The following is a 25639-nucleotide window of genomic DNA, read 5'->3' as shown; positions in this document are numbered from 1 at the left end:
GACTGTGTGGGTGTACAAACTGTAAGAATATTAGGAAAAAAGGAGACCCAGGTTTTAAAATTACAAGTGGAATGTTCTAGTCGCAGGTCCTACAATTCAGCCAAGTGCGTACCCCTGTTCAGGTCTCCATTGCCCTGTCATTCCTTCGATTTGTCACCAGGTGGAACCAAGAACAGTTCTGCTCATTGGAAGGTAGGGATAGAAAAGCCAATTGCGAACCACCGGTCTGGATCCTAACATGGCAGGTTGTGATTGACAATACTGAAAACCATACCAAGAAAAGTAGAATTGCTTTGTCTCCTTCTTTCTAAGAAATGTATGTGCATGAATCAGCCTCTAATAAATTTGAATGGTTAAATTAGAGTTACAGAGGCTCAACATGAGCCTCAACTCCATTTGATGCAAAAAAATAAATTCAGACTCACTTGATAGAACACATACAATTTATTTCAAATAAATAAGAGATACCTTTCCAAAATACAACACTCTAAATACAAATAAGACAATTATGTTTTCTACAAAATGTTCAGTAGCCTTAATGTTCAGTAGCCATAAGTTGAAAACCAAAACATTTATAGTAAAAGGAGAAGCCAACTTCTGCCTTTTAATACTGACATTTTTGATGTTTTCAAGGAACGGTGTGTCAGGTAGATTCAATATTAAGGCAGGTCACCCTCTTTATGCAATAGTTTCTAAAATGCATTGAATACAATGAGGTTTCTCCCCCAATTCTGAGTGTTCTGAGTGTGTGCAATCCATTTCTCAATCATATTTAGCAACATAGAAGACGCCAGCCTAACACTCAAAAAGTACAGACAGAGTAATTATGTAGAAAAACAAATGCGTGCCAAAATACACCACAATTTTCATAGAAGTACATTTGGACGTGTGTGTTCCTCCTAGGGGGAAATGGTGGCTAGTTTGTTGAGTTGCTTTTTGTAAGAATAAGTAAGTTAACCTTAAAGGGGCAATCTGCAGTTGCTACATCCATTTTTTGACTTATAAATTAATGATATGTACACATTGATTCTTAAAGAATATAATTATAAATGACTCAAGCTTAAATAAACTGTCGTACACAATCAGAACCCAAAATATAAGCTTGTTTTACTCCAATGTTTGGAAACAAAGTAAATGTAAACACACACTTTATAGCCTCAAATTATACTTTTGATATCATGGATGGTCAGTCCGTGTTTCCATAGCTGTCTATGAATTTGAGAGTGGTTACATTTCAGCTTTTTACCGAAACAGGGGCAGGCAGAACTCTTTGTCATTGTTTCAACTGCTGATTGCCGCTTTAACAACTTGACAGATATCGCCATTGTCATAAAGCCAGGACATTTCACAAACTGGATAGTTGAAACGTACTGTGTCTGTGTGAACTGACACATGGTGCGATGCAGCAAGACATAAGCAACAGGAGAGTAGCTTAACCTTCAGATTGACAAAGTTAAAATGTCCCTCTGGATTGGTCAGTATTCACAACCCAAACCACTATTACAGAACTTTTTGACACAGAGTCTTTGGCATGTTAATCGCCTTTAAGTCTATGGTGAGGAGAACACAGCTCTCTCCTCTCCTTTCCTTGGTTTGGAGTGACAGACAGTCAGTCCTTCATTTTACATTCACCACCTACTGTCCTCCTCCGCAGACCAAATACGTAAATCCATCAGTCTGAAAACACAATCAATGGATGACTCACTCTGATCTGCGACAGGACATTTGGCTGTGAGAGGAGACATTCAACAAAATGTCACCAAATAAATCTGCTTCATCTGTACAACAATCAATTGTTCATTCTATTCTTGACCAACTGTGTCTGATACACACAAAAAAGCAGTGCAATAGTATTAGATGAGTCTCCCCTGGAGCGGGACAAGAGAAGGGGAAGGACAAGTCTGGGTTTGGGGCGGCGGTGAAGGTTTGGGAAGGGGGATTCACAGTTCTGACCTGCGGGGGGGGACCTGCGGGGGAGACCTGCGGGGCGTCTCATGTGGTGGAGGTCTGTGTAATGCTCCTCTGGCTGCTGGTGCTCTTGATGACGTAGGTGGAGGAGTTACTCTTGCGGCTGGAGTCATGGTCACGTTCGCAGTGGCATTGGGAGGACTTGAGATAGCGGGCCGAGCAGCACAGGAAATTCTGCTTCAGGTCTGAGAACAAGTGGCCTGCAAAGCACATGTAGATCCATGGGTTACAGCAGCTGTTCAGACTGGCCAGCAGCATGGAGATGATGAAGGGCATGGCTGGGGAAACAAGACAAACACACACATTACATTTTTACTGATACATCAATCACACATGATTGCAAATTGACAACTGGTGCTAGAAGTGTGTTCTAATGTTTTGTAGTTAGGTTTACAAAGCTAATTTACCAAAGTTACCCAAATCTTCAGTCATTTTGTTAATTAACTGGTAATCTATGGCAATCTATGGTAACTTTGGTAATTAGTGGGACTTGCAAAGCAAACGTCCCATTTTAAATCTTCGTCATACTTCTTCTTCTAAGCAAGAAACGTAATTCAAACTTTAAAACGTGCTGATCGATGTGCTTGTATACACGTTTTTGATATATTTTATTCTTTAAAAATGATTAAGCTTTTAGTATTTCTTTGTCCATTTTCATCCACTTTAATGTGATTTCCTCAACATTATAAAAGGCCCCATTGTGACGTCATCACCTCCAACATTCCATTCACTGTAAATGCAGCAATGGAAGTTGACACAAATCAGCTACCCCTTTGCCAACAATGTAGACAAAAAGTTAGAGCTTATGAAATCTTTGTCTACTTCCCAACTACTGACCACAACCACTGACCACAACTACTGAACCACACAGCTACTTACCAAAACGACTGACCACAACTATTGACCACAAAAATACTCAACCACTCAACCACAACTGCTGACCACACAAATACTGAACCACACAACTACTGACCACAACCCTATAACTGCTGACCACAGGGCGGCAGGCAGCCTAGCAGTTAAGAGTGTTGGGCCAGTAACAAAAGGTTGCTGGTCCAAATCCACAAGCCAACAAGGTGGAAAAAATCTGTCGTTCTGCCCTTGAGCAAGACAGTTACCGCCCAACAACAACTGCACCAATGATGTGGATGTCGATTAAGGCAGACCACCGCACCTCTCTGATGCAAAGGGGTTGGTTTAAATGCGGGAGACACATTTCAGTTGAATGCATTCAGTTGTGCAACTGACTAGGTATTCCCTTCCCCTTCACAACTACTAACCCAACAACTACTGACAATCTCTCTCCTGTTCCACAGAGCCTAAACATAGTCAGAGCTTGGCTACCAACAGCTGACACACACTCTCTGGGGGGATTTAATCTAATCAGAAAATGCACTAGAGGTAATCAGAAATCCTGTTCAATGAGGGAAAGCTCGGTTTGTTGTTTTGGAAAGTGAAACGTTTCTTAGTACTCAGCTAGCAATGGGGAATCGGCCCAAAAGTGTCCCTCTTTTCCGGGGGGCCGGAACTGATTGAATCGGTCCGAAATCGGGTGTTGGACTCGGCCGGAATCAAAATGAATGATGAATCAGCCTGAATCATTCCCTACTGGAATTCAGCCGACTTTGCCAGCATCTTACCAGAATCCCCCAGAAGTGGTCCAATTGTCATTTACATAAATTATACCCATCCATGGGCTCCCGAGTGGCGCAGTGGTCTAAGGCACTGCATCTCAGTGCTTGAGGCGTCACTACAGACACCCTGGATCGAATCCAGGTGCACAATTGGCCCAGCGTCGTTCGGGTTTGACCGGTGTAGGCCGTCATTGTAAATTAGAATTTGCCTAGTTAAATAATCCACCATTTTTAAGAATAATTTTATTTATTAATATTTTACCCCCTTTTCGTCATACCCAATTGTCTTGACTCTGCAACTCCCATACGGACTTGGGAGAGGCGAAGGTCGAGAGCCGTGCGTCACCCGAAACACAACCCCGCTAAGCCGCACTGCTTCTTGACATAATGCATGCTTAACCCGGGAAGCCAACCGCACCAATATGTCGGAGGAAACACCATACACCTGGTGACCGTGTCAGCGTGCATGCACCTGGCCCGCCACAGGAGTGAACATCCCGGCCGGCCAAACCCTCCCCTAACCAGGACGACGCTGGGCCAATTGTGCGTCACCTTATGGGTCTCCCGGTCGCGGCCGGCACAGGTATTGAACCAGTATCTGTAACAATGCAGTTTGCGCAGCGATGCAGTGTCTTAGACCTCTGCGTCACTCGGGAGGCCCCATCCACAAAGTTTTTAATGCTTATCAATTGCCTTGCACAAAGCATCAAAATACTAAAATCCTACTTAAACAGGACTCTTAAAGAATTTAATTTAAATGTAAATTACATTATTTGATCAGAGAAACAATGAGAAATATGGAAAAAATAACAATGAAACCTTAATTATATAAAGCAGCTCGTGTAATCATCTGCCAGAGAGTAGCCACAATCGGCTCAAGCCCCAAGTAATACATTTGGGCCAGATAACTCACAACAGAATCGGCCCGAGCTCAATCCCCGCATCCAGTAATACTGCCGGAGGCAGCACAGATTCGGGGCACACGACATCGGCTGAGTCTGACTCTCAGCCGAGTGCCCTGAGTCTCAGCAGGAATCGGCCCATTGAACTTCCGGCGCCGACAGATATGGCCGCATCGCTTCGCGTTCTCAGGAAACTATGCAGTATTTTGTTTTTTATGTATTATTTCTTACATAGTTACCCCAGGAAATCTTAAGTTCTCTTACATACAGCCGGGAGGAACTATTGAATATAAGAGCAATGTCAACTTACAAACATTAAGACCAGGAATACGACTTTTCCGAAGCGGATCCTCTATTTGGTCTACCACACAGGACAATGGATCGGATCCCAGCCGGCGACCCAAAACAACGGGGCCGCAGAAGGGGCAGAAGAAGCGGTCTTCTGGTCAGGCTCCATAGATGGGTAAATCGCGCACCGCTTCCGAGTTTACAACTCATCCAACGTCCAAGCTCTTGACAACAAGCTAGACGGAATCCGAGCAAGGGTTGCCTTCCAGAGAGACATCATAGATTGTAACAGTCTTTGTTTCACGAAAACGTGGCTCACTCGAGACACGCTATGGGAGTCGGTACAGCCACCTGGTTTCTTCACACATCGCACTGACAGAAACAAACATCTCTCTGGTAAGAAGGAGGGCGGTTAGGGTATGCCTTATAATTAATGAGACATGGTGTGATCATACCAACATACAGGAACTCAAGTCCTTTTGCTCACCTGACCTATAATTCCTAACAATCAAATGTCGACCGCATTAACTACCAAAATAATTATCTTATAATCACAGCCGTATAGATACCCCCCAAGCAGACACATCAATGGCCCTGAATGAACATCATTGGACTCTATGTAAACTAGAAACCACATATCCTGAGGCTGCATTCATTGTAGCTGGGGATTTTAAGAAGGCTAATATGAAAGCAAGACTCCCTCAATTTTATCAGCATATCGAATGCGCTACCCGGGCAGAAAAAATCCTGGACCATTGTTAATCTAACTTCCGCAATGCATACAAAGCCCTGCACCACCCTCCTTTCAGAAAATCTGACCATGACTCCATTTTATTGCTCCCAGCCTATAGACAGAAACTAAAACAGGAAATGCCCGTGCTCAGGTCTGTTCAACGCTGTTCCGTCCAATCTGATTCCACGCTTCAAGATTGCTTCAATCACGTGGACTGAAGTATGTTCCGCATAGCGTCGGATAACAACATTGATGAATGCGCTGATTCGGTGAGCGAGTTTATTACTAAGTGCATTGGTGATGTTATACCCACAGCAACTGTTAAAACCTTCCCCAACTAGAAACCGTGGATTGATGGCAGCATTCGTGTAAAACAAAAAGTGCGAACCACTGCTTTGAATCAGGGCAAGGCGACCAGAAACATGACCAAATACAAACAGTGTAGCTATTCCCTCCGCAAGGCAATCAAACAACCTAAGCGTCAGTATAGAGACAAAGTAGAGTAGCAATTCAACGGCTCAGACACGAGAGGTAAGTGGCATGGTCTACAGTCAATCACGGACTACAAAAAGAAATCCAGCCCTGTCGCGGACTACAAAGTCCCGCTCCCAGACAAACTAAACAACTTCTTTGCTCGCTTTGAGGACAATACAGTGCCAATGACACGGCCCGCTACCAAAACCTGCGGGCTCTCCTTCACCGCAGCCAACGTGAGTAAAGCATTTAAACATGTTAACCCTCGCAAGGCTGCAGGCCCAGACGGCATTCCTAGCCGCGTCCACAGAGCATGCACAGACAAGCTGGCTGGTGTGTTTAAGGACATATTCATCCTTATCCCAGGCTGCTGTTCCCAAATGCTTCAAGAGGGCCACCATTGTTCCAGCTCCCAAGAAAGCTAAGGTAACTGAGCTAAATGACTATTGCCTTGTAACACTCACCTCCGTCATCATGAAGTGCTTTGAGAGACTAGTCAAGGATCATATCACCTCTACCCTACCTGACACCCTAGACCCACTCCAATTTGCTTACTGCCCCAATACGTCCACAGACGACACAATCGCAATCACACTGCCCTAACCCATCTGGCAATCACACTGCAAACTGCCCTAACCCATCTGGACAAGAGGAATACCTAGGTAAGAATGCTTGTTCATTGTCTACAGCTCAGCATTTAACACCATCGTAACCTCCAAACTCGTCATTAAGCTGGGTCTCGACCCCGCCCTGTGCAACTGGGTCCTGGACTTCCTGACGGGCTGTCCCCAGGTGGTGAGGGTAGGAAACAACATCTCCATCACTCCTCAACACTGGGGCCCCACAAGGGTGCGTTCTCAGCCCTCTCCTGTACTCCCTGTTCATCCATGACTGCGTGGCCATGCACGCCTCCAACTCAATCATCAAGTTTGCAGAAAACACTACAGTGGTAGGCTTGATTGCCAACAATGACGAGACGGCCTACAGGGAGGAGATGAGGGCCCTCGGAGTGTGGTGTCAGGAAAATAACCTCACACTCAACGTCAACAAAACAAAGTAGATGATTGTGGACTTCAGGAAACAGCAGAAGGAGCACCCCCCTATCCACATAGAAGGGACAGTAGTGGCTCAGGTGGAAAATGTTTAGTTCCTCGGCGTACACATCACGGACAAACTGAAATGGTCCACCCACACAGACAGTGTGGTGAAGCAGTGCCTCTTCAACCTCATGAGGCTGAAGAAATTTGGCTTGTCATTAAAAACACTCACAAACTTTTACATATACACAATCGAGAGCATCATGTCGGGCTGTATCACTGCCTGGTACAGCAGCTGCTCCACCCACAACCGTAAGGCTCTCCAGAGAGTAGTGAGGTCTGCACAACGCATCCCCGGGGGCAAACTACCTGCTCTCCAGGACACCTACACCACACGAAGTCACAGGAAGGCCAAAAAGATCATCAAGGACAACAACCACCTGAGCCACTGCCTGTTCACCCCGCTATCATCCAGAAGGCGAGGTCAGTACAGATGCATCAAAGCTGGGACCGAGAGACTGAAAAACAGCTTCTATCTCAATGCCATCAGACTGTTAAACAGCCATCACTTTGAGTGGCTGCTACCAACATACTGACTCAATCTCTAGGCACTTTAATAATTAAAAATAGGATGTAATAAATGTATCACTAGTCACTTTAAACCATGCTACTTTATATAATGTTTACATACCCTACATTACTCATCTCATATGTATATACTATACTCTATACCATCTACTGCATCTTGCCTATGTCGTTTGGCCACCGCTCATCCATATATATTTTATGTACATATTCTTATTCATTCCTTTACACTTGTGTGTATAAGGTAGTTGTTATGAAATTGTTAGATTACTTGTTAGATATTACTGCATAGTCGGAACTAGAAGCACAAGCATTTCACTACACTTGCATTAACATCTGCTAACCATGTATATGTGACAAATAAAATTTGATTTGATTTTGAGATCCACTGTGCTAGCTATGTAGCTAGCTACCTGTTGAGTTTGGATCCCGCAATGCGGTTGGCATCAGTTACTGGGATTGCTACTATCTGTCCAGTGATTCTGCCCACCAACGCCGTGTCTGAGAAGCTGTTTGGCATAGCAGTTAGCCTAGCTACTAGTTAGCTGTCTATCGCCTATCAAGCCAGCTGCGTTTTCTTGAGGGCTAAAAACGCAGCCTGCGATTGTTGGAAAACCTTCCAGGTGAAGCTGGTTGAGCGAATGCCAAGTGTGTGCAAAGCTGTCATCAATGCAAAAGTTGGCTAGTTTGAAGAATCTCAAATGTAAAATATATTTTGATTTGTTGAACACTTGTTTGGTATATGTGTTATTTCATAGTGGTGATGTCTTCCCTAATATTCTACAATGTAGAAAATTGTTTTTTTTAATAAAGAAAAACCCTGATATGAGTAGGTGTATCCAAACTTTTGACTGGTATTATTTTTTATAAAATTTCTGACATTTCTAAAAACCTGTTTTCACTTTGTCATTATGGGGTATTATGTGTAGATTGATGGGGGTAAATGGTTTAATCAGTTTTAGATAAAGGTAAAATAAATGTGGGTAAAGGGAAAGGGTCTGAATACATACCCAATGCACTGTTCGTTGCTACCATGACAAAAACCAAAACCGGCGGGAGTACCGTTGAGGACTGTGGTGTTTATCACAGGAGAAGGATATTTTAACGGAAGAAAAATAGTTCTACAAGCAGTTGTTACAACAACAACAAAAATTGCTTCAAGTGTTTTGTCCAAATACTGGTGGAGTCAACTAATAAAATAATGGAAGACCTGAATAGAGAGGTCCAGGACATGAAGAACAGTTTGCAGTTCTCCCAGGGTCAGCTCAGTGAGAATAAACAGGAGAACAGCAAGATGACAGCAATCTGTAAGTCATTGAGTGACGACATCAGTTATGTACAGTTGAAGTTGGAAGTTTACATACACCTTAGCCAAATACATTTAAACCCAGTTTTTCACAAATGCTGACATTTAATCGTAGTAAAAATTCCCTGTCTTAGGCCAGTTAGGATCACCACTTTATTTTAAGATTGTGAAATGTCAAAATAATAGTAGAAAGAATTATTTATTTCAGTTTTTATCACATTCCTAGTGGGTCAGAAGTTTATATACACTCAATTAGTATTTGGTAGCATTGCCTTTCAGTTGTTGAACTTGAGTCAAACGATCCACAAGTTTCCCACAATAAATTGGGTGAATTTTGGCCCATTCCTCCTGACAGGGCTGGTGTAACTGAGTCAGGTTTGTAGGCCTCCTTGCTTGCACACACTTTTTCAGGTCTGCCCACAAATGTTCTACAGGATTGAGGTCAGGGCTTTGTGATGGCCACTCCAATACCTTGACTTAGTTGTCCTTAAGACAATTTTCCACAACTTTTGAAGTATGCTTGTGGTCATTGTCCAGACCCATTTGAGAACAAGTTTTAACTTCCTGACTGATGTCTTGAGATGTTGCTTCAATACATTCACATAATTTTCCTCCCTCATGATGCCATCTATTTTGTGAAGTGTACCAGTCCCTCCTGCAGTACAGCACCCCCACAACATGATGCTGTCACCCTTGTGCCTCACGGTTGAGATGGTGTTCTTCGGCTTGCAAGCCTCCCCCTATATCCTCCAAACATAACGATGGTCATTATGGTCAAACAGTTCTATTTTTGTTTCATCAGACCAGAGGACATTTTCCCCAAAAGTATGATCTTTGTCCCCATGTGCAGTTGCAAACCACAGTCTGTTTTTTTAATGGCGGTTTTGAAACAGTGGCTTCTTCCATGCTGAACGGCCTTTCAGGTTATGTCGATATAGGACTCGTTTTACTGTGGATATAGATACTTTTGTACCTGTTTCCTCCAGTATCTTCACAAGGTCATTTTCTGTTGTTCTAGGATTGATTTGCACTTTTCTCAACAAAGTATATTCATCTCTAGGAGACAGAACGTGTCTCCTTCCTGAGCAGTAAGACGGCTGTGTGGTCACATGGTGTTTATACTTGCGTACTATTGTTTGTACAGATGAATGCGGTACATTCAGGCATTTGGAAATTGCTCCCAAGGATGAACCAGACTCAGAGGGCATGTTGTCCGGTCCTCTGGCAGTCTCTATGGGGGTACCACAGGGTTCAATTCTCAGGCCGACTCTTTTCTCTGTATATATCAATGATGTTGCTCTTGCTGCGGGCGATTCCCTGATCCACCTCTACGCAGACGACACCATTCTGTATACTTCTGGACCCTCCTTGGACACTGTGCTATCTAACCTCCAAACGAGCTTTAATGCCATACAACACTCCTTCCGTGGCATCCAACTGCTCTTAAACGCTAGTAAAACCAAATGCATGCTTTTCAACCGTTCGCTGCCTGCACCCGCACTCCCGACTAGCATCACCACCCTGGATGGTTCCGACCTAGAATATGTGGACATCTATAAGTCGTCGGCAGGGAAGCCTAGTGGTTTGAGCGTTGGACTAGTAACTGAAAGGTTGCAAGTTCGAATCCCCGAGCTGACAAGGTACAAATCTGTCGTTCTGCCACTGAACTGGCAGTCATTGAAAATAAGAATTTGTTCTTAACTGACTTGCCTAGTTAAATTAAATTTTAAAAAATTAAATAAGTACCTAGGTGTCTGGCTAGACTGTAAACTCTCCTTCCAGACTCATATCAAACATCTCCAATCCAAAATCAAATCTATAGTCGACTTTCTATTTCGCAACAAAGCCTCCCTCACTCACGCTGCCAAACTTACCCTAGTAAAACTGACAATCCTACCGATCCTCGACTTCGGCGATGTCATCTACAAAATAGCTTCCAATACTCTACTCAGCAAACTGGATGCAGTTTATCACAGTGCCATCCGTGTTGTTACTAAAGCACCTTATACCACCCACCACTGCAACCTGTATGCTCTAGTCGGCTGGCCCTCGCTACATATTTGTCGCCAGACCCACTGGCTCCAGGTCATCTACAAGTTCATGCTAGGTAAAGCTCCACCTTATCTCAGTTCACTGGTCACGATGGCAACACCCACCCGTAGCACGCGCTGATCTCACTGATCATCTCTAAAGCCAACACCTCATTTGGCCGCCTTTCCTTTCAGTTCTCTGCTGCCTGTGGCTGGAACGAATTGCAAAAATCGCTGAAGTTGGAGACTTTTATTTCCCTCACCAACTTTAAACATCAAATAATTTTGATATCTATTTTTGATTCCATAGAATACTTTAGGGTTAATTATAGGTGCATATATTTTTTTATCACAATCAGCTGGTGACTTCAACTGTACTCAATCTCTCCCTATCCCAGTCTGCTGTCCCCACTTGCTTCAAGATGTCCATCATTTTTCCTTTATCCAGGAAAGCAAATGTAAATTAACTCAATTACTATTGCCCTGTAGCACTCACTTTTCTTATCATGAAGTGCTTTGATATGCTAATTAAGGATCATACCACCTCCACCCTACCTGACAGCCAAGACCCGCTTCAATTCATACCATCCCAATAGATCCACAGACGATGCAATCGCCATCGCACTGCACACTGCTCTATCCCATCTGAACAAAAGGAATACTTATGTAAGAATGCTGTTCATTGAGTACAGCTCAGCATTCAATACGATAGTCTCCTCCAAGAATATCATTAAGCTCGGGGCCCTGGGTCTGAACCCCGCCCTGTGAAGCTGGGTCCTGGACTTCCTGACAGGCCACCCCAGATGCTGAAGGTAAGAAACAACACCTCAACTACGCTGATCCTCAACACAGGGTCCCCACAAGTGTGTGTGCTCAGCCCCCTCTTGTACTGCCTGTTCACCCATAACTGTATGGCCACGCACACCTTTCAAAATCAAATCAAATCTAGTTTTATTAGTCACATGCGCCAATTACAACAGGTGAACAGTGAAATGCTTACTTACAAGCCCCTAACCAACAATGCAGTTTAAAAAGATATGGATAACAATAAGAAATAAAAGTAACAAGTCATTTAGGAGCAGCAGTAAAATAACAATAGCGAGACTATATACAGGGAGGTGCCGGTACAGAGTCAATGTGCGGTGGCACCGGTTAGTTGAGGTAATATGTATATGTAGGGAGAGTTTTTAAAGTGACTATGCATAGATGACAACAACAGAGAGCAGCAGCGATGTAAAAGGGGGAGGGTCAATGCAAATAGTCTGGGAAGCCATTTGATTTGATGTTCAGGAGACTTATGGCTTGGGGGTCGAAGCTGTTAGAAGCCTCTTGGACCTAGACTTGGCACTCAGGTACTGCTCAGGTACCGCTGTGGCAGCAGAGCGAACAGTCTATGACTAGGGTGGCTAGAGTATTTGACCATTTTTAGAGCCTTCCTCTGACACCGCCTGGTATAGAGGTCCTGGATGGCAGGTAGCTTGGGCCCAGTAATGTACTGGGCCGTTCGCACTACCTTCTGTAGTGCCATGCGGTCGTAGGCAGAGCAGCTTATTGATGAGCTTTGAGGGCACTATGGTGTTTAACGCTGAGCTGTCGTCAATGAACAGCTTTGAGCTTTGTGTGTCTCTGTGTGTGGAGTAAAGGCTGTCCCGAGTTTTTTTCCCTCTGGTTGCACATTTAACATGCTAATATACATTTGGTTAAAACTGATTTAAGTTTTCCTACATTAAACTCAATCATAAACTCAATCATCAAGTTTGGCCTGAATACCAATAATTACGAGACAGCATACAGGGAGGAGTTGAGGGCCCTGATGGAGGGGTGGAAAATAACCTCTTCTTTAACGTCAACTGGAGCTAATCGTGCACTTCAGGAGACAGCAAAGGAAGCAAGCCCCAATCCACATCAATGGGACCGCAGTGAAGAAGGTGAAAAACTTCAAGATCCTCGGCGTACACATCACTGACAATCTGAAATGGTCCACCCACACAGACAGTGTGGTGAAGAAGGCGCAACAGCGCCTCTTCAACCTTTAGGAGATTGAAGAAATTTGGTTTGGCATCTAAGAGCCTCACAAACTTTTACAGATGCACCATTGAGAGCATCCTGTCAGGCTGTATCACAGCCTGGAACAGCAACTGCATCGCCCGCAAAAGCAGGGTTCTCCAGAGGGTGTCCAACGCATCACTGGTGGCACACTGCCTGCCCTCCAGGACATCTGCAACACCGACGTCCCAGGAAGGCCAAAAAGATCATCAAGGACAATAACCACCTGAGCCACGGCCTGTTCACCCCGCTCTATTCCAGAAGTTGAGATCAGTACAGGTGCATCAAAGCTGGGACTGAGAGACTGAAAAGCAGCTTCTATCTCAATATCATCAGACTGTTAAATAGTGATCACTAGCCGGCCTCCACCCAGTCCCTGAACTTAGTCACTGTCACTAGCCAACAACCACCCGGGTTACTCAACACTGGACCTTAGAGGCTGCTGCCCTATGTACATAGACATGGAATCACTGGTCACTTTAAAAATATTTACATACTGTTTTACTCATTTCATACATATATATATATATATATATACTATATTGTACTGTATTGTTGTCACGATCATCTGAAGAAGTGGACCAAAGCGCAGCGTGGTGAGCGTACATTTCTGTATTTATAATGTCGCCAACAAAACAAAAAACAACAAACCGACCGTGAAGCTTACGAGGGCTACAGTGCCACTAACAAAGACAACTTCCCACAAAATAGAAAGGAAAAAAGGCTGCCTCAGTATGATTCCCAATCAGAGACAACGATAGACAGCTGTCCCTGATTGAGAACCATACCCGGCCAAAACATAGAAATCAGAACATAGAATGCCCACCCAAATCACACCCTGACCAAACCAAATAGAGACATAAGGCTCTAAGGTCAAGGCGTGACAATTGTAGTCAATACCACTCCGACATTGCTCGTCTTAATTCCATTATTTTACATTTAGATTTGGGTGTATTGTTTTGAATTGTCAGATACTACTGCACTGTTGGAGCTAGGAACACAGGCATTTTTCTACACCTGCAAAAGCATCTGGTAAATATGTGTATGCGACAAATAACATTTGGTTTGAAATCAGATTATCAAGGGACAATCAAGGCGGAACAACATGGTTGTGGACGGAACCACAGAATCTCCACATGAGACCTGGACGGAGTCTGAATACAATGTTGAGGGAAATGATCTCGGAGAAACTGAGGATGGACCACATGAAGATTGAGGTCAAGTTCCTGAGGTTCAAGGACAAGGTAGCTGTTCTGGAAAGAGCCAAGAGCTTGAGAGGAACGTACTATATAGTTTTATTTTGCTTTGTTTGCTCTTTTCCATATTATGTCTGTCTATCTCTGATAGTCTAGCCAGGAAAGGGCTGAAAATTCCCATATGAATATATGTAGTGTAACGGTCGTTGGTGGAAGAAGGTGAGGACCAAAGCGCAGTATGGTACGTGTTCGTCATGTTTATTAGAAACTGAACACTAAAAATGCAAACAACAAAGAGACAACCGAAACAGCTCTGTCAGGTGCAACACACACTTAACAGGAAATACCTACCCACAAACACCAGGTGGGAACAGGCTACCTAAGTATGGTACTCAATCAAAGACAACGATTGACAGCTGCCTCTGATTGGGACCCATACCAGGCCAAACACATAGAAATACAACACACAGAACAAAACATAGAATGCCCACCCCCTGACCAAACCAAAATAGAGACATAAAAAAGGAACTAAGGTCAGAATGTGACATGTAGCCTTAGAAATAAGGTTCATGAAATCAATAACTTGCTATCATTAGATAATATTAATATATTAGCCATTTCTGAGATTCACTGACAACTACTTTGATGACTATTGAAGTTATTGAGGGTTATTGAAGGTTATTTAAGTGTTATTGAAGTGTTGTGGTTGTGTGTTCACTTGGCACATCTAAAGCCTTTTCTTTTGGGGTATTGCTATAGGCCACCAAGTGCTAATGGTTCGTACCTAAATAATATGTGTGAAATGCTTGATAGTGTATGTGATGTTAACAGAGAGTTCTACTTTCTTGGAGATCTGATTGTCGACTGGTTTTCATTAAGCTGTCAACTCAAGAGGCAGCTTCTCACTGTAACCAGTGCCTGTAATCTGGTTCAGGTTATTAATCAACCTACCAGGGTGTTTACAAACACTACAGGAACAAGAACATCCACATGTATTGATCACATTTTTACTATTACTGTAGAACTTTGTTCTGAAGCTGTATCTGAACCCATTGGATGTAGTGATCACAATATTGTGGCTATATCCAGGAAAGCCAAAGTTTACGAAAACTGTGCCTAAAATAGGGAAGCGTCGTACTCATGCACAAAATAAACTAATAGCGAAAGAAAAGCATTGCGGGTTTGAATTCTGTAAAGTTATTGTTATCGATGAATAATAACAAACCTCCGGGCAATAAAAAGATGGATGGTATATTTAATCTGAGCCAAGAGGAAAGTCCTTGTCCTCAGGCCTGGAGGGAAGCCAAAGTAATTCCACTACCCAAGAGTGGTAAAGTGTCCTTTACTGGTTGTAACAGCAGACCTATCAGCTTGCTACCAGCTCTTGGCAAACTGTTGGGAAAAAGCCCAAATACAATGCTATTTCTCTGTCAACAAATTAACAACAGACTTTCAGCATGCTTATACAGAAGGGCACTCAACATGTACTGCACTGACACAAATGTCTGGAGAAATTGATAATAAGAAGATTGTGGGAGCTATACCGCTGGATTTCAGTGCAGCCGTTGACATTATTGACCATAACCTGCTGTTAAGGAAACGTATGTGTTATGGCTTTTCAACCTCTGCCATATTGCAGATCCAGGGTTACAGTGCTTTTCAACCTTTGCCATATTGTGGATCCAGGGTTACAGTGCTTTTCAACATCTGCCATATTGTGGATCCAGGGTTACAGTGCTTTTCAACCTCTGCCATATTGTGGATCCAGGGTTACAGTGCTTTTCAACCTCTGCCATATTGTGGATCCAGGGTTACAGTGCTTTTCAACCTCTGCCATATTGTGGATCCAGGGTTACAGTGCTTTTCAACCTCTGCCATATTGTGGATCCAGGGTTACAGTGCTTTTCAACCTCTGCCATATTGTGGATCCAGGGTTACAGTGCTTTTCAACCTCTGCCATATTGTGGATCCAGGGTTACAGTGCTTTTCAACCTCTGCCATATTGTGGATCTAGGGTTACAGTGCTTTTCAACCTCTGCCATATTGTGGATCCAGGGTTACAGTGCTTTTCAACCTCTGCCATATTGTGGATCCAGGGTTACAGTGCTTTTCAACCTCTGCCATATTGTGGATCCAGGGTTACAGTGCTTTTAAACCTCTGCCATATTGTGGATCCAGGGTTACAGTGCTTTTCAACCTCTGCCATATTGTGGATCCAGGGTTACAGTGCTTTTCAACATCTGCCATATTGTGGATCCAGGGTTACAGTGCTTTTCAACCTCTGCCATATTGTGGATCCAGGGTTACAGTGCTTTTCAACATCTGCCATATTGTGGATCCAGGGTTACAGTGCTTTTCAACATCTGCCATATTGTGGATCCAGGGTTACAGTGCTTTTCAACCTCTGCCATATTGTGGATCCAGGGTTACAGTGCTTTTCAACATCTGCCATATTGTGGATCCAGGGTTACAGTGCTTTTCAACATCTGCCATATTGTGGATCCAGGGTTACAGTGCTTTTCAACATCTGCCATATTGTGGATCCAGGGTTACAGTGCTTTTAAACCTCTGCCATATTGTGGATCCAGGGTTACAGTGCTTTTCAACATCTGCCATATTGTGGATCCAGGGTTACAGTGCTTTTAAACCTCTGCCATATTGTGGATCCAGGGTTACAGTGCTTTTCAACCTCTGCCATATTGTGGATCCAGGGTTACAGTGCATTTGGAAAGTATTTAGAACCGTTTCATTTTTTCACCTTTTGTTACAATACAGCCTTGTACTAAAATGGTTAAAAGTGTGTTTTTCCCTAATCAATCGACATACAATACCCCATAATGACAAAGCAAAAACAGGTTTAAATTGTTGTTTTTTTGGCACATTTATTACTTTGTTGAAGCACCGATTACAGCATTGAGTCTTCTTGGGTATGACGCTATAAGCTTGGCACACCTATTTGGGGAGTTTCTCCCATTCATCTCTGTAGATCCTCTCAAGCTCTGTCAAATTGGATGGGGAGCGTCACTGCACAGCTATTTTAAGGTCTCTCCAGAGATGTTCGATCGTGGCCAGCGTTAGGAAGAGTCTTTGTTGTTCCAAACTTCTTCCATTTAAGAATGATGTAGGCCAATGTGTTCTTGGGGAACTTCAATTCTGGAGAAATGTTTTGGTGCCCCTGTGGGACCTTTTATAGACAGTTGTGTGCCTTTCCAAATCCTGTCCAGTCAACTGAATTTAACCCAGGTGGACTCCAATCAAGTTGTAGAAATATCTCAAGGATGATGAACTGAAACAGGATGCACCTGAGCTCGAGTCTCATAGCCAAGTTTCACGTCCTGAGCTTAGAGAGCCTTTTTATGTCTCTATTTGGTTTGGTCAGGGTGTGATTTGGGTGGGCATTCTATGTGTTGTATTTCTTTGTTTTCCCACCTATGTTGTGGGATCTTGTCCTTGTATTGTTGTTGTTGAGCCCTACAAGGCTGTACGTTTCGTTGGTTCTCTCTTTCTTGTTTTGCGGGTTATCATTAAAGAATATGATTAACCTACCCCACACTGCATCTTGGTCTAATTCCACCAACGACGATCGTCACACCAAGGTTCTGAATACTTATGTAAATAAGGTATTTCTGTTTTTTATTTCGAATACATTTGCAAACATTTCTAAAAACCTAACTTCACTTTTTCATTATGGGGTATTGTGTGTAGATTGATGAGGATTTGTATTTATTTTATCAATTTTAGAATAAGGCTGTAACATAACAAAATGTGGAAAAAGTCCACGGGTCTGAATACTTTCTGAAAGCACTATATTTAGGATATTGTTTTACTGCTTTGTCATTCTATTATTTATTTTACTAAATCATATTTGATTATGTTATATATTTTTACATGTGATCATGCCAAACAGAGGGCCAGAGATAATTACAGACACCTTTGATAATCTAAAGTACCCAAAAGGGCCACATAAAATCCTTGAAAGTTACCAAACTGGTAGTTTATTGGTAAACTTACAAAGTTTCCAGTACCCACCGTTTGCAACCCTTTTTGTTGTAGACATTCATTTGTTTGAAGATATAAAGGTAATTTTTTAAGATGACATCTGATGGAATGGTTTGTTTCTGTTGATCTCATTCACATGTTGTAATAATCTACATTTAACCTTAAAGTCGTATAAACATGGTTGTGGTGAAATGCCAGCCTGTCTCAATATGTTCTTATCCTATGGATCTTCTGAGGACCAGCATGAGGAAACCACTTTCATCCTAATTAATTACCCCGTTCTATCTCTACTACTCATTAATGACATCCCTGATTGGATTGTTCTTGACACAAACACAAATTCACAAATACACACACACATAAACACATACACACCAACACAATAGGCACACCCAGACAGCATTCACAACCGAAATGGTAATAAAGCTACCGGGGAGACAGACAGCAGTGATGCGTAGGTTGACATTTATGCCCCAGATGTAGGATCTTAATTTGAGTCAGTTGGCTACAGCTGATGTGGATTATAATTAATGGACATTTTTGTAGGGGTTGATACATTTTTCATAAGGGAAAATCAAATATGACATTTCAAAATGGAAATGACACACTTCATAAGCCTTTTTAAGCCTCAAACACACTGTAAGTTCAATTCCTGCATTGCAGTAGAGTTCTCCTGAAACAGGGTGATCAAATGAAGATCCTCCATCTGTATGTACACCGGCGAATTGACATATGGTAAATTAGTTTGAGATTAATGGAATGGGCCCATGTCCTGTATTCAATTAACCTATTCTGATTGCTAATCTCTCTCCCTACGTCTCTCTCCACCCCGTGTTCCGCTTGCATCATCTTTAATGGCTGGCCCTCCAGCTCTGATATGAAGGTTGCTCAAATTGAAATCACTGGGGACAATCGGCGGAATGTTACAGCAGCCGCACCAAGTGATTTGGAGCTAATTGATTCATCAGTCATTAAGGCTGTGAGTTATAGGTGCACAAGTGTCCCAATGTGAACAATGTAAATCATTCTACTGTCTGGCTTTGACAGTGTCAGGGCAGGGAGGACACATGCTTAGACTGGACCGGGGATAGGCCTAGGGCCTACACAGTTTCCTAACTCTAATTAATGTGTGGGGGGGGGGGGGGGGGGCTTGCAGTGGTGCAAAAGTAAAGCGGAAATTGATCTACTAGATAACTCAAATAAAAAATGTAATATAGAAAAGAGTAAACTCCATAAAGTAGTTACACTGTAATACCATTGCTTTATAACTTTCAGCCACAAAGTTACACAACTTCAATCTCAAAGGAACACAAGGCAGTATGATAGATGAATGAATAACTCAATAAATTTCCTCTAAAATGTATAACCTTGCTCTCGTGAGGGAGGGAGGAATTTGAATTAATGCAGCTTGGCATTAGATCATTTATCTTTTCACTGAGGCATGAAAGGTGGTTAGTGAGATCAAGGGGTACTAAGCAGCAGTCAAACGGACATACACAGACTAACACTGACACAACATTTATTTGATCTAACTCTGTTAGGCAGTGCCATGCAGTGCTTCCTTGTTTGGATATTATTTACCAGCAAATAATGGTTCCATTAAACGGAAGTCAAAATGTAAATTAATGTTCTGTGTAGGCTACGGTGCATTCAATACATATGCTAAATGTCTTCACACAGCATAGCCAGATCACATATCATGACTATTAAACATTCTTATGGCTTTGAAAAAGGAAGGAGCGTGGGTGAGAATGGGGCCAATATGTGATTTGAAGGAAGGAATTATGATCAAAATAACAATTAGCTCATGGTGTCGTTCACAGGAGATGATAAATCACACAAACTCACAAATTTGAATGCAGAAAATGCTTCCCCTCATTGGGAAATCTGCTCAACTATCAGGTTCTGTACTGACTAATGACCACAGCCTGACTGGCACGATCATCTGAGTTTAATATCAACACTATTTCAGAGGATTTACTATGCCAAAGCAGCTGAGTAGTAGAATTCCTAAAGAAGACTGTACAAGAGAGGGGCCTTGCTTTTCTCACATTTTATTTTGGCTCTCAGCCAACCACTGACCTGGCTATCAGATGCTCCATACTATTATTTCAATGGAAGCTGGTACAATAGCTCTCTTTTAGCTTTCTCTGATCACGTGTGTTGTTTGAGTCGGCACAGCTGAAAAGGGCTTCCCTGTTTTAATAAAAGATGCATCTATCATTATGTATAATGCTGTACTTTAAAATGACTGTAACAACAATGAGGCTTGGTGTCTGTTTAATAAACATTCTGTAAAATGCAGAGAAGAACATACAGTGGCCATAGACAAAAGGATTCCATGGGGACTGGGCAGACTGCCAATTAATATAGTCAGTGCCAGTCAGCATCACACAGAGCAGAGGGTGAGTCAGCGTAGGGAAAATGGAGGCTGTGCACTCAGGAATGGACAAGGGTATGGACACAGTTTATAGATGGGCCGCCTTTCCCACCTGGACAAAAGCAACACCTATGTAGTAAAAAAAAAGCTGTTTAATTGGGCAAATCCACTGATTGTGTGTTGTCCTCAAAAGGGTTAAAAAGTCTCCAGTGGATGCTGCACCCCTAAGAGGTTGTCTTTGGGAGATCACAGGCTGTGTATGTCTGTTCAATGATGATAATAAAAGCACTGTAAATAAACACAATTTTCTAGCAGGGAACAACAGCCTGCCTGCTTGAACCTGACACACCCCAACAGGCTTACAGGGACAAAGCCTACATTATAAACTGGGTGGTTCGAGCCCTGAATGCTGATTGGCTGACAGCCATGGTATATCAGACCGTATACCACAGGTATGACAAAATATGTATTTTTACTGCTCTAATTTAGTTGGTAACCAGTTTATAATAGCAATAAGGCACCTTGGGGGTTCATGGTATATGGCCAATATACCACGGCTAAGTGCTATATCCAGGCACTCCATGTTGCATCGTACGTAAGGACAGCCCTAAGCCATGGTATATTAGCCATATACCACACCTCCTCGTGCCTTATTGCTTAATAAGTATAGTTACTCATCTTGGATCATCCTGCAAACTTCATGGGAACTTTGGCTGAGAATATTATTTTCCATACTTTTCCATACACGTGTAATGCAAAATTGTTTGGGGAATATAATGACTGTTTACCAACTTGTTCAATTTCCTGGTGTTTGTCTTGGGATGTTGGGAAATATAACTCATATGTGATAGAGCTGCTGTGGGGATCAGGAGGGGACAGCACAGAACAGTTGCGTTTGAATAGGTAAGAAGAAATTCTTATATTCAATGACGGCCTACTCCGGCCAAACCCTCCCCTAACCTGGACGACGCTGGGCCAATTGTGCGCTGCCCTATGGGACTCCCAATCACAGCCGGGTTGTGATACAGCCTGGGATCAAACCAGGGTCTGTAGTGCTACCTCTAGCACTGAGATGCTGTGCCTTAGACCACTGCGCCACTCAGGATACATAGTGCTGTGGTCTAACTCTGGTGTCTTTTGTTGATGATTAGCTACCGGAGAGAGAGACCAAATCAAGACGCTGGACAGAGTGGAATCAAGTATAGCAAAAAGGCAGTTTATTATGTAAAAGATATGTTGTCCTCTAATTAAGCGTGCACGGACCTAGTCATATGGCTCAGAAGGAGGCAGCTGACAAGGATCCCTAAACAGAGTGTGCAACAGATTTTGTACATAGAATGACGTAGGTTGATTCTTGTAGTTCTGTCTTCTGACTGGTTGGTGAAGGTTGGAGGCGGGTCCTGACCGAGCCTGTGCAGGAGCCTTATTGGTGCCCCGTGAAGTCGTCCCATCCTGGCTCCTGCCCAGTAGAAAGGGGAGTGGAGTGTGTGTGTGTGTGTTTATGCAAGAAGATGTTTGTGTGTCCCATTATGGCCAGGTGTGTGTGTTCGTGTGATGGAATGTCCGTGTGTGTCCCGGAGTCGTGAGATAAGGGAGCAAATGGGGTCGTGAAATAACATAGCTGAGGGGGGTAGTTTATTGCTGGGTATGTGTGTGTCAGGGGACAGTGAGACCGGAGATCAGAGGGGTCTTGAAACACAGAGAGCTGAGATAACAGAGCTGAGGGGGCAGTTTATTGCTGGGTATGTGTCCTGGGGGACAGTTTTAGCAGGGGTACAAGAAATGACTTGAGTCAGGCAGATCAGCTTAGTGCTGTATAATATATGAGCCATGTGTATGAATATTTATATAACACTTTCAAATGTATAGATAGTCTCACTTTGATTTACATCTCATATTAATCTGTTTACAGCTTCAGTAATATATGAATCGTCTTCAAAGGATAGAACATAAACAAAATGCCAACCCCAACCAGAAGGCCATCTACTGTATTTGGTTTAGCATAGATTGCTCAATCCCCCTCCAGTCCAAGCCAGTATATAGCCTGATGTAAATAGGCCTGGCTAAGTATGTAAAGTGTGATTGACCGGGTATCGACCCCTGGCCATACTATATAGGGTGTGGGGTCATTAAGAAATGAATTGCACCGGTGGGCTGTCTGCTCCATTGAAGCACGTGGTACCCTCGTGGGCTTGACTGAGGAGATGACACGCGTGGCCCCAATATTACCTGTCACTCTTGCACTCCGACGTGCCTCCCAGGTAACAACAGAAGAGCCCAGCATGCAGCCCACACGCATAATCTGATTAATGATTCACTGCAGGAAGGCTCAATGGTTGGGCCTCAAAAACACATCCACGCAGAGGTGTGCACAAACCATGGAGGTTACAGTCCGGAAAGACTGCTTTCAGTGACTTAAGTTATTTTTAGTTGCATGGACATTTGCGGCGGTAGCCTATGCCTACTTTGCTTCGCTTCAGTGGAGGGGTATTGCAATTAAACGACCCTCTCAATGTTGTTGCTGTTCGTTATGGCGAGTGAGTCAAATGGAGGTGGAGGTGGTGTTTTTATTATTCGTAAAAGGTCTGTAACAATTCTGGACAACCATTGTAATATTCAGGCCACTTCTCCAATTAAGGATATTTTGACGGCGTATGCCCTATATAGACCTATATGAAACGAATATAACGAGATAATATTTTTCATACATATTTGTTCGGATCGCTCCACGCGTATCTCCACAAGTCACCATAACATTCTATAGGTGGGCAGAGCTTCATTTGCATCATAGTATTTTTGTTGGCTGGAGGCACACCATAGCCTATGAAGGGCTGCGGATTTATTTAAGTTTATTTTGTCATTTCATCCACTGCATGTGGGTAGGATATTACTTTATATGATGCGTCTAATTTTCCGGTACAATGGCATACATCCTTTGATGTTCCTCAGGTTGGCCAAAATGTAATGCGTAAAAGTGCAATGTCCAACCTATGCGAATTTCAATTGACTGTCAATGATAAAGGCTGTTGAAATATATTTGTATTATCATGGCTATTTGGTGAAAATGCACCTAACATTACGCACACCGCATTATAAGTCCCGAGGCAGAATACCTTCCGAGCGTTTTAAAGTAAACATGGACATTTAATTTCAAGATGGATATATTAATGGCAACAGTCTAGAATTGCGAAACGACCTGGTTAAAGTATTTCATATTACGCACGGAATCTCAAACTGAAGAAATAATTTGCAAGGTTATTTTCGAGATGGAGTTTGAACTTACCTTCTCGAGGCGCCGTTGGATCCCAAGCCGTCCACATCTGCACGGTGAAGAAAGGAGTCCAGCAAACGATATACGCCAGAACTATGACAAATGTCATTTTAACTGTAGTTATCTTCGCTTTGGAGATGAGCTTTACACTGCTCACCCGGGCGAGCGCAAGACCTTTCGAAGTCTTCGGGGTGAGGCTTATGCACTGCTCCCTCTTGGTTTTCATTCTAAAGTTTTGCCAGATCTTAAAGCTTATTAGTCCATAGCATAGGCTCAGGATGGCCACTGGTATGATGTAGATTGTAAGGCTAATCCAAGTTATATACGCTTTGGCACCCCAGGGCTCCACGAAGTCACCCCAACAATCATACACTCCAGAGCCAACGTCCTTCAGGGAAAAAATGTACATTTGTGGGCTGCTGAACACTAGGCTGAGGACCCAGGAGATAATCACGTAGAAACGGTCTTTTCGCTTGTGCAGAGACCGAAGCGGCTGACAAATCGCCAAGCACCTGTCTATAGACATCAAAACAAGCATATAGGTAGATGCGAACATCCCGACGATCTGGAAGTATTTCACCAACCTGCACAGGATATCGGGTCCATAGAAACGGAAAGTAATGTCCCAGATAAGTTGTGGCAAGACCTGAAATATAGCCACAACAAGATCCGCGATGCTGAGGTGTTTCATGAAGTAGTACATTCGGGACTGTGTGTGCTTGGTGGTGTGAATGGCCACCAGGACGCACAGATTCCCCGCCAGCGCCAGGAGCAGGACCAGGGCGAGCACAGTCACCTCCACTTTAGCCACCTCCTCATTCCGTTTCAGGGGGTTTGTTTGATTTCCCCCGATGGTCCCGTTGCCAAGGGTTGAGTTCCCCAATGATTCGTTAAATGGCCAAAAGTTCTGCTCATTTAGTGTACTACTTTCCATTGTGTTGACCGTATCCTCTCTCAGTCCAACCGCGACGAAAAATCATGCAATAGCAGCAACGTTCAGCCACCTTACATTGGACAGTTGTTTTAAACGTCTTCTTTGGCTCTTCGTCTAACAGGTGTCAAGACAAGACAAAGCATCCATTGTGGAGCTGGGTTGTTACCATTTACACACGATGGGAAAACGGAATCCCAATTTTGCGCTGAAGCTTTATTTCTTATTCATAGCCAAATAGGACCAGACACTGGTGAGCAGGAAATATAGAAAACACATTAACGTCTTGTTTCAATTAAAAACAATTAAATTATATAATACTACATTAAATGGGAAATCTGCGATTAAATTTATTTAATTTTAAATTAATTATATATAGACCTAACCATTATATACATTCTACAGTAAATGCCTCATACCCCATCAGAACCCAAAAGATAAGCTTATTTTACTCAATTGTTTGTAAACAATGTAATTGTAAACAAACATTGTATAGTCTCAAAACGGTTAAAACCAGATTTTTTCCTGATCATTTTTATTGTTTGAACGGCAGATTGCCCGTTTGAATGAAAAACATAAACAGAACCACAACATATAATTTAAGAAACTATTGAAAGTAACTAAAAATTCAGCAGCACATGGTCTATGGATAGTCTCCAGCCATCTAAATAATATTTTAACATTGCCTACAAGTAATAGCATGATGGGGTTTCCGAATATAAATCTAGGCCTACTTACATGTGCATCTGCTTTACCGTCTTGTAAATTGAGTACTGGAACTAAACGCAGTGAGACCTGAAAGTGAAGCATCCAGCCTCCCTCACTAGTAGGGATCGGATTGGCCAGCATCATGATATTT

General features: G+C 42.9%; 1 protein-coding gene across 1 annotated transcript; it reads right to left on the bottom strand.

Annotated features, from left to right (window-relative positions):
• Positions 1-1879: 1879 nt before the first annotated feature.
• LOC135539931 (isotocin receptor-like) lies at positions 1880-25594 on the bottom strand. Its single transcript, XM_064966201.1, has 3 exons — positions 25519-25594; positions 23862-25030; positions 1880-2246 (listed from the first exon to the last, which is right to left on the bottom strand). Exons 2-3 carry the CDS (start codon positions 24781-24783, stop codon positions 1993-1995), a joined length of 1176 nt encoding a protein of 391 aa, XP_064822273.1. The 5' UTR covers positions 24784-25030; positions 25519-25594; the 3' UTR covers positions 1880-1992.
• Between the last annotated feature and the right edge of the window lie 45 nt (positions 25595-25639).

Source organism: Oncorhynchus masou, chromosome 5 (assembly GCF_036934945.1).
Source record: "Oncorhynchus masou masou isolate Uvic2021 chromosome 5, UVic_Omas_1.1, whole genome shotgun sequence".
NCBI classification, from domain to species: Eukaryota; Metazoa; Chordata; class Actinopteri; order Salmoniformes; family Salmonidae; genus Oncorhynchus; species Oncorhynchus masou.
The sequence above is the reverse complement of the archived record's forward strand: the minus strand, read 5'-3'. Positions and strand labels throughout refer to the sequence as shown.

Coding starts and splice junctions, on each gene's coding strand:
- LOC135539931 (XM_064966201.1), bottom strand. CDS start 24,783: ATGGAAAGTAGTACACTAAATGAGCAGAACTTTTGGCCATTTAACGAA. Junction 2,247..23,861: donor TCCAACGGCGCCTCGAGAAG/GTAAGTTCAAAC, acceptor TTGTTTCCCCAG/CCATGCCCTTCATCATCTCC.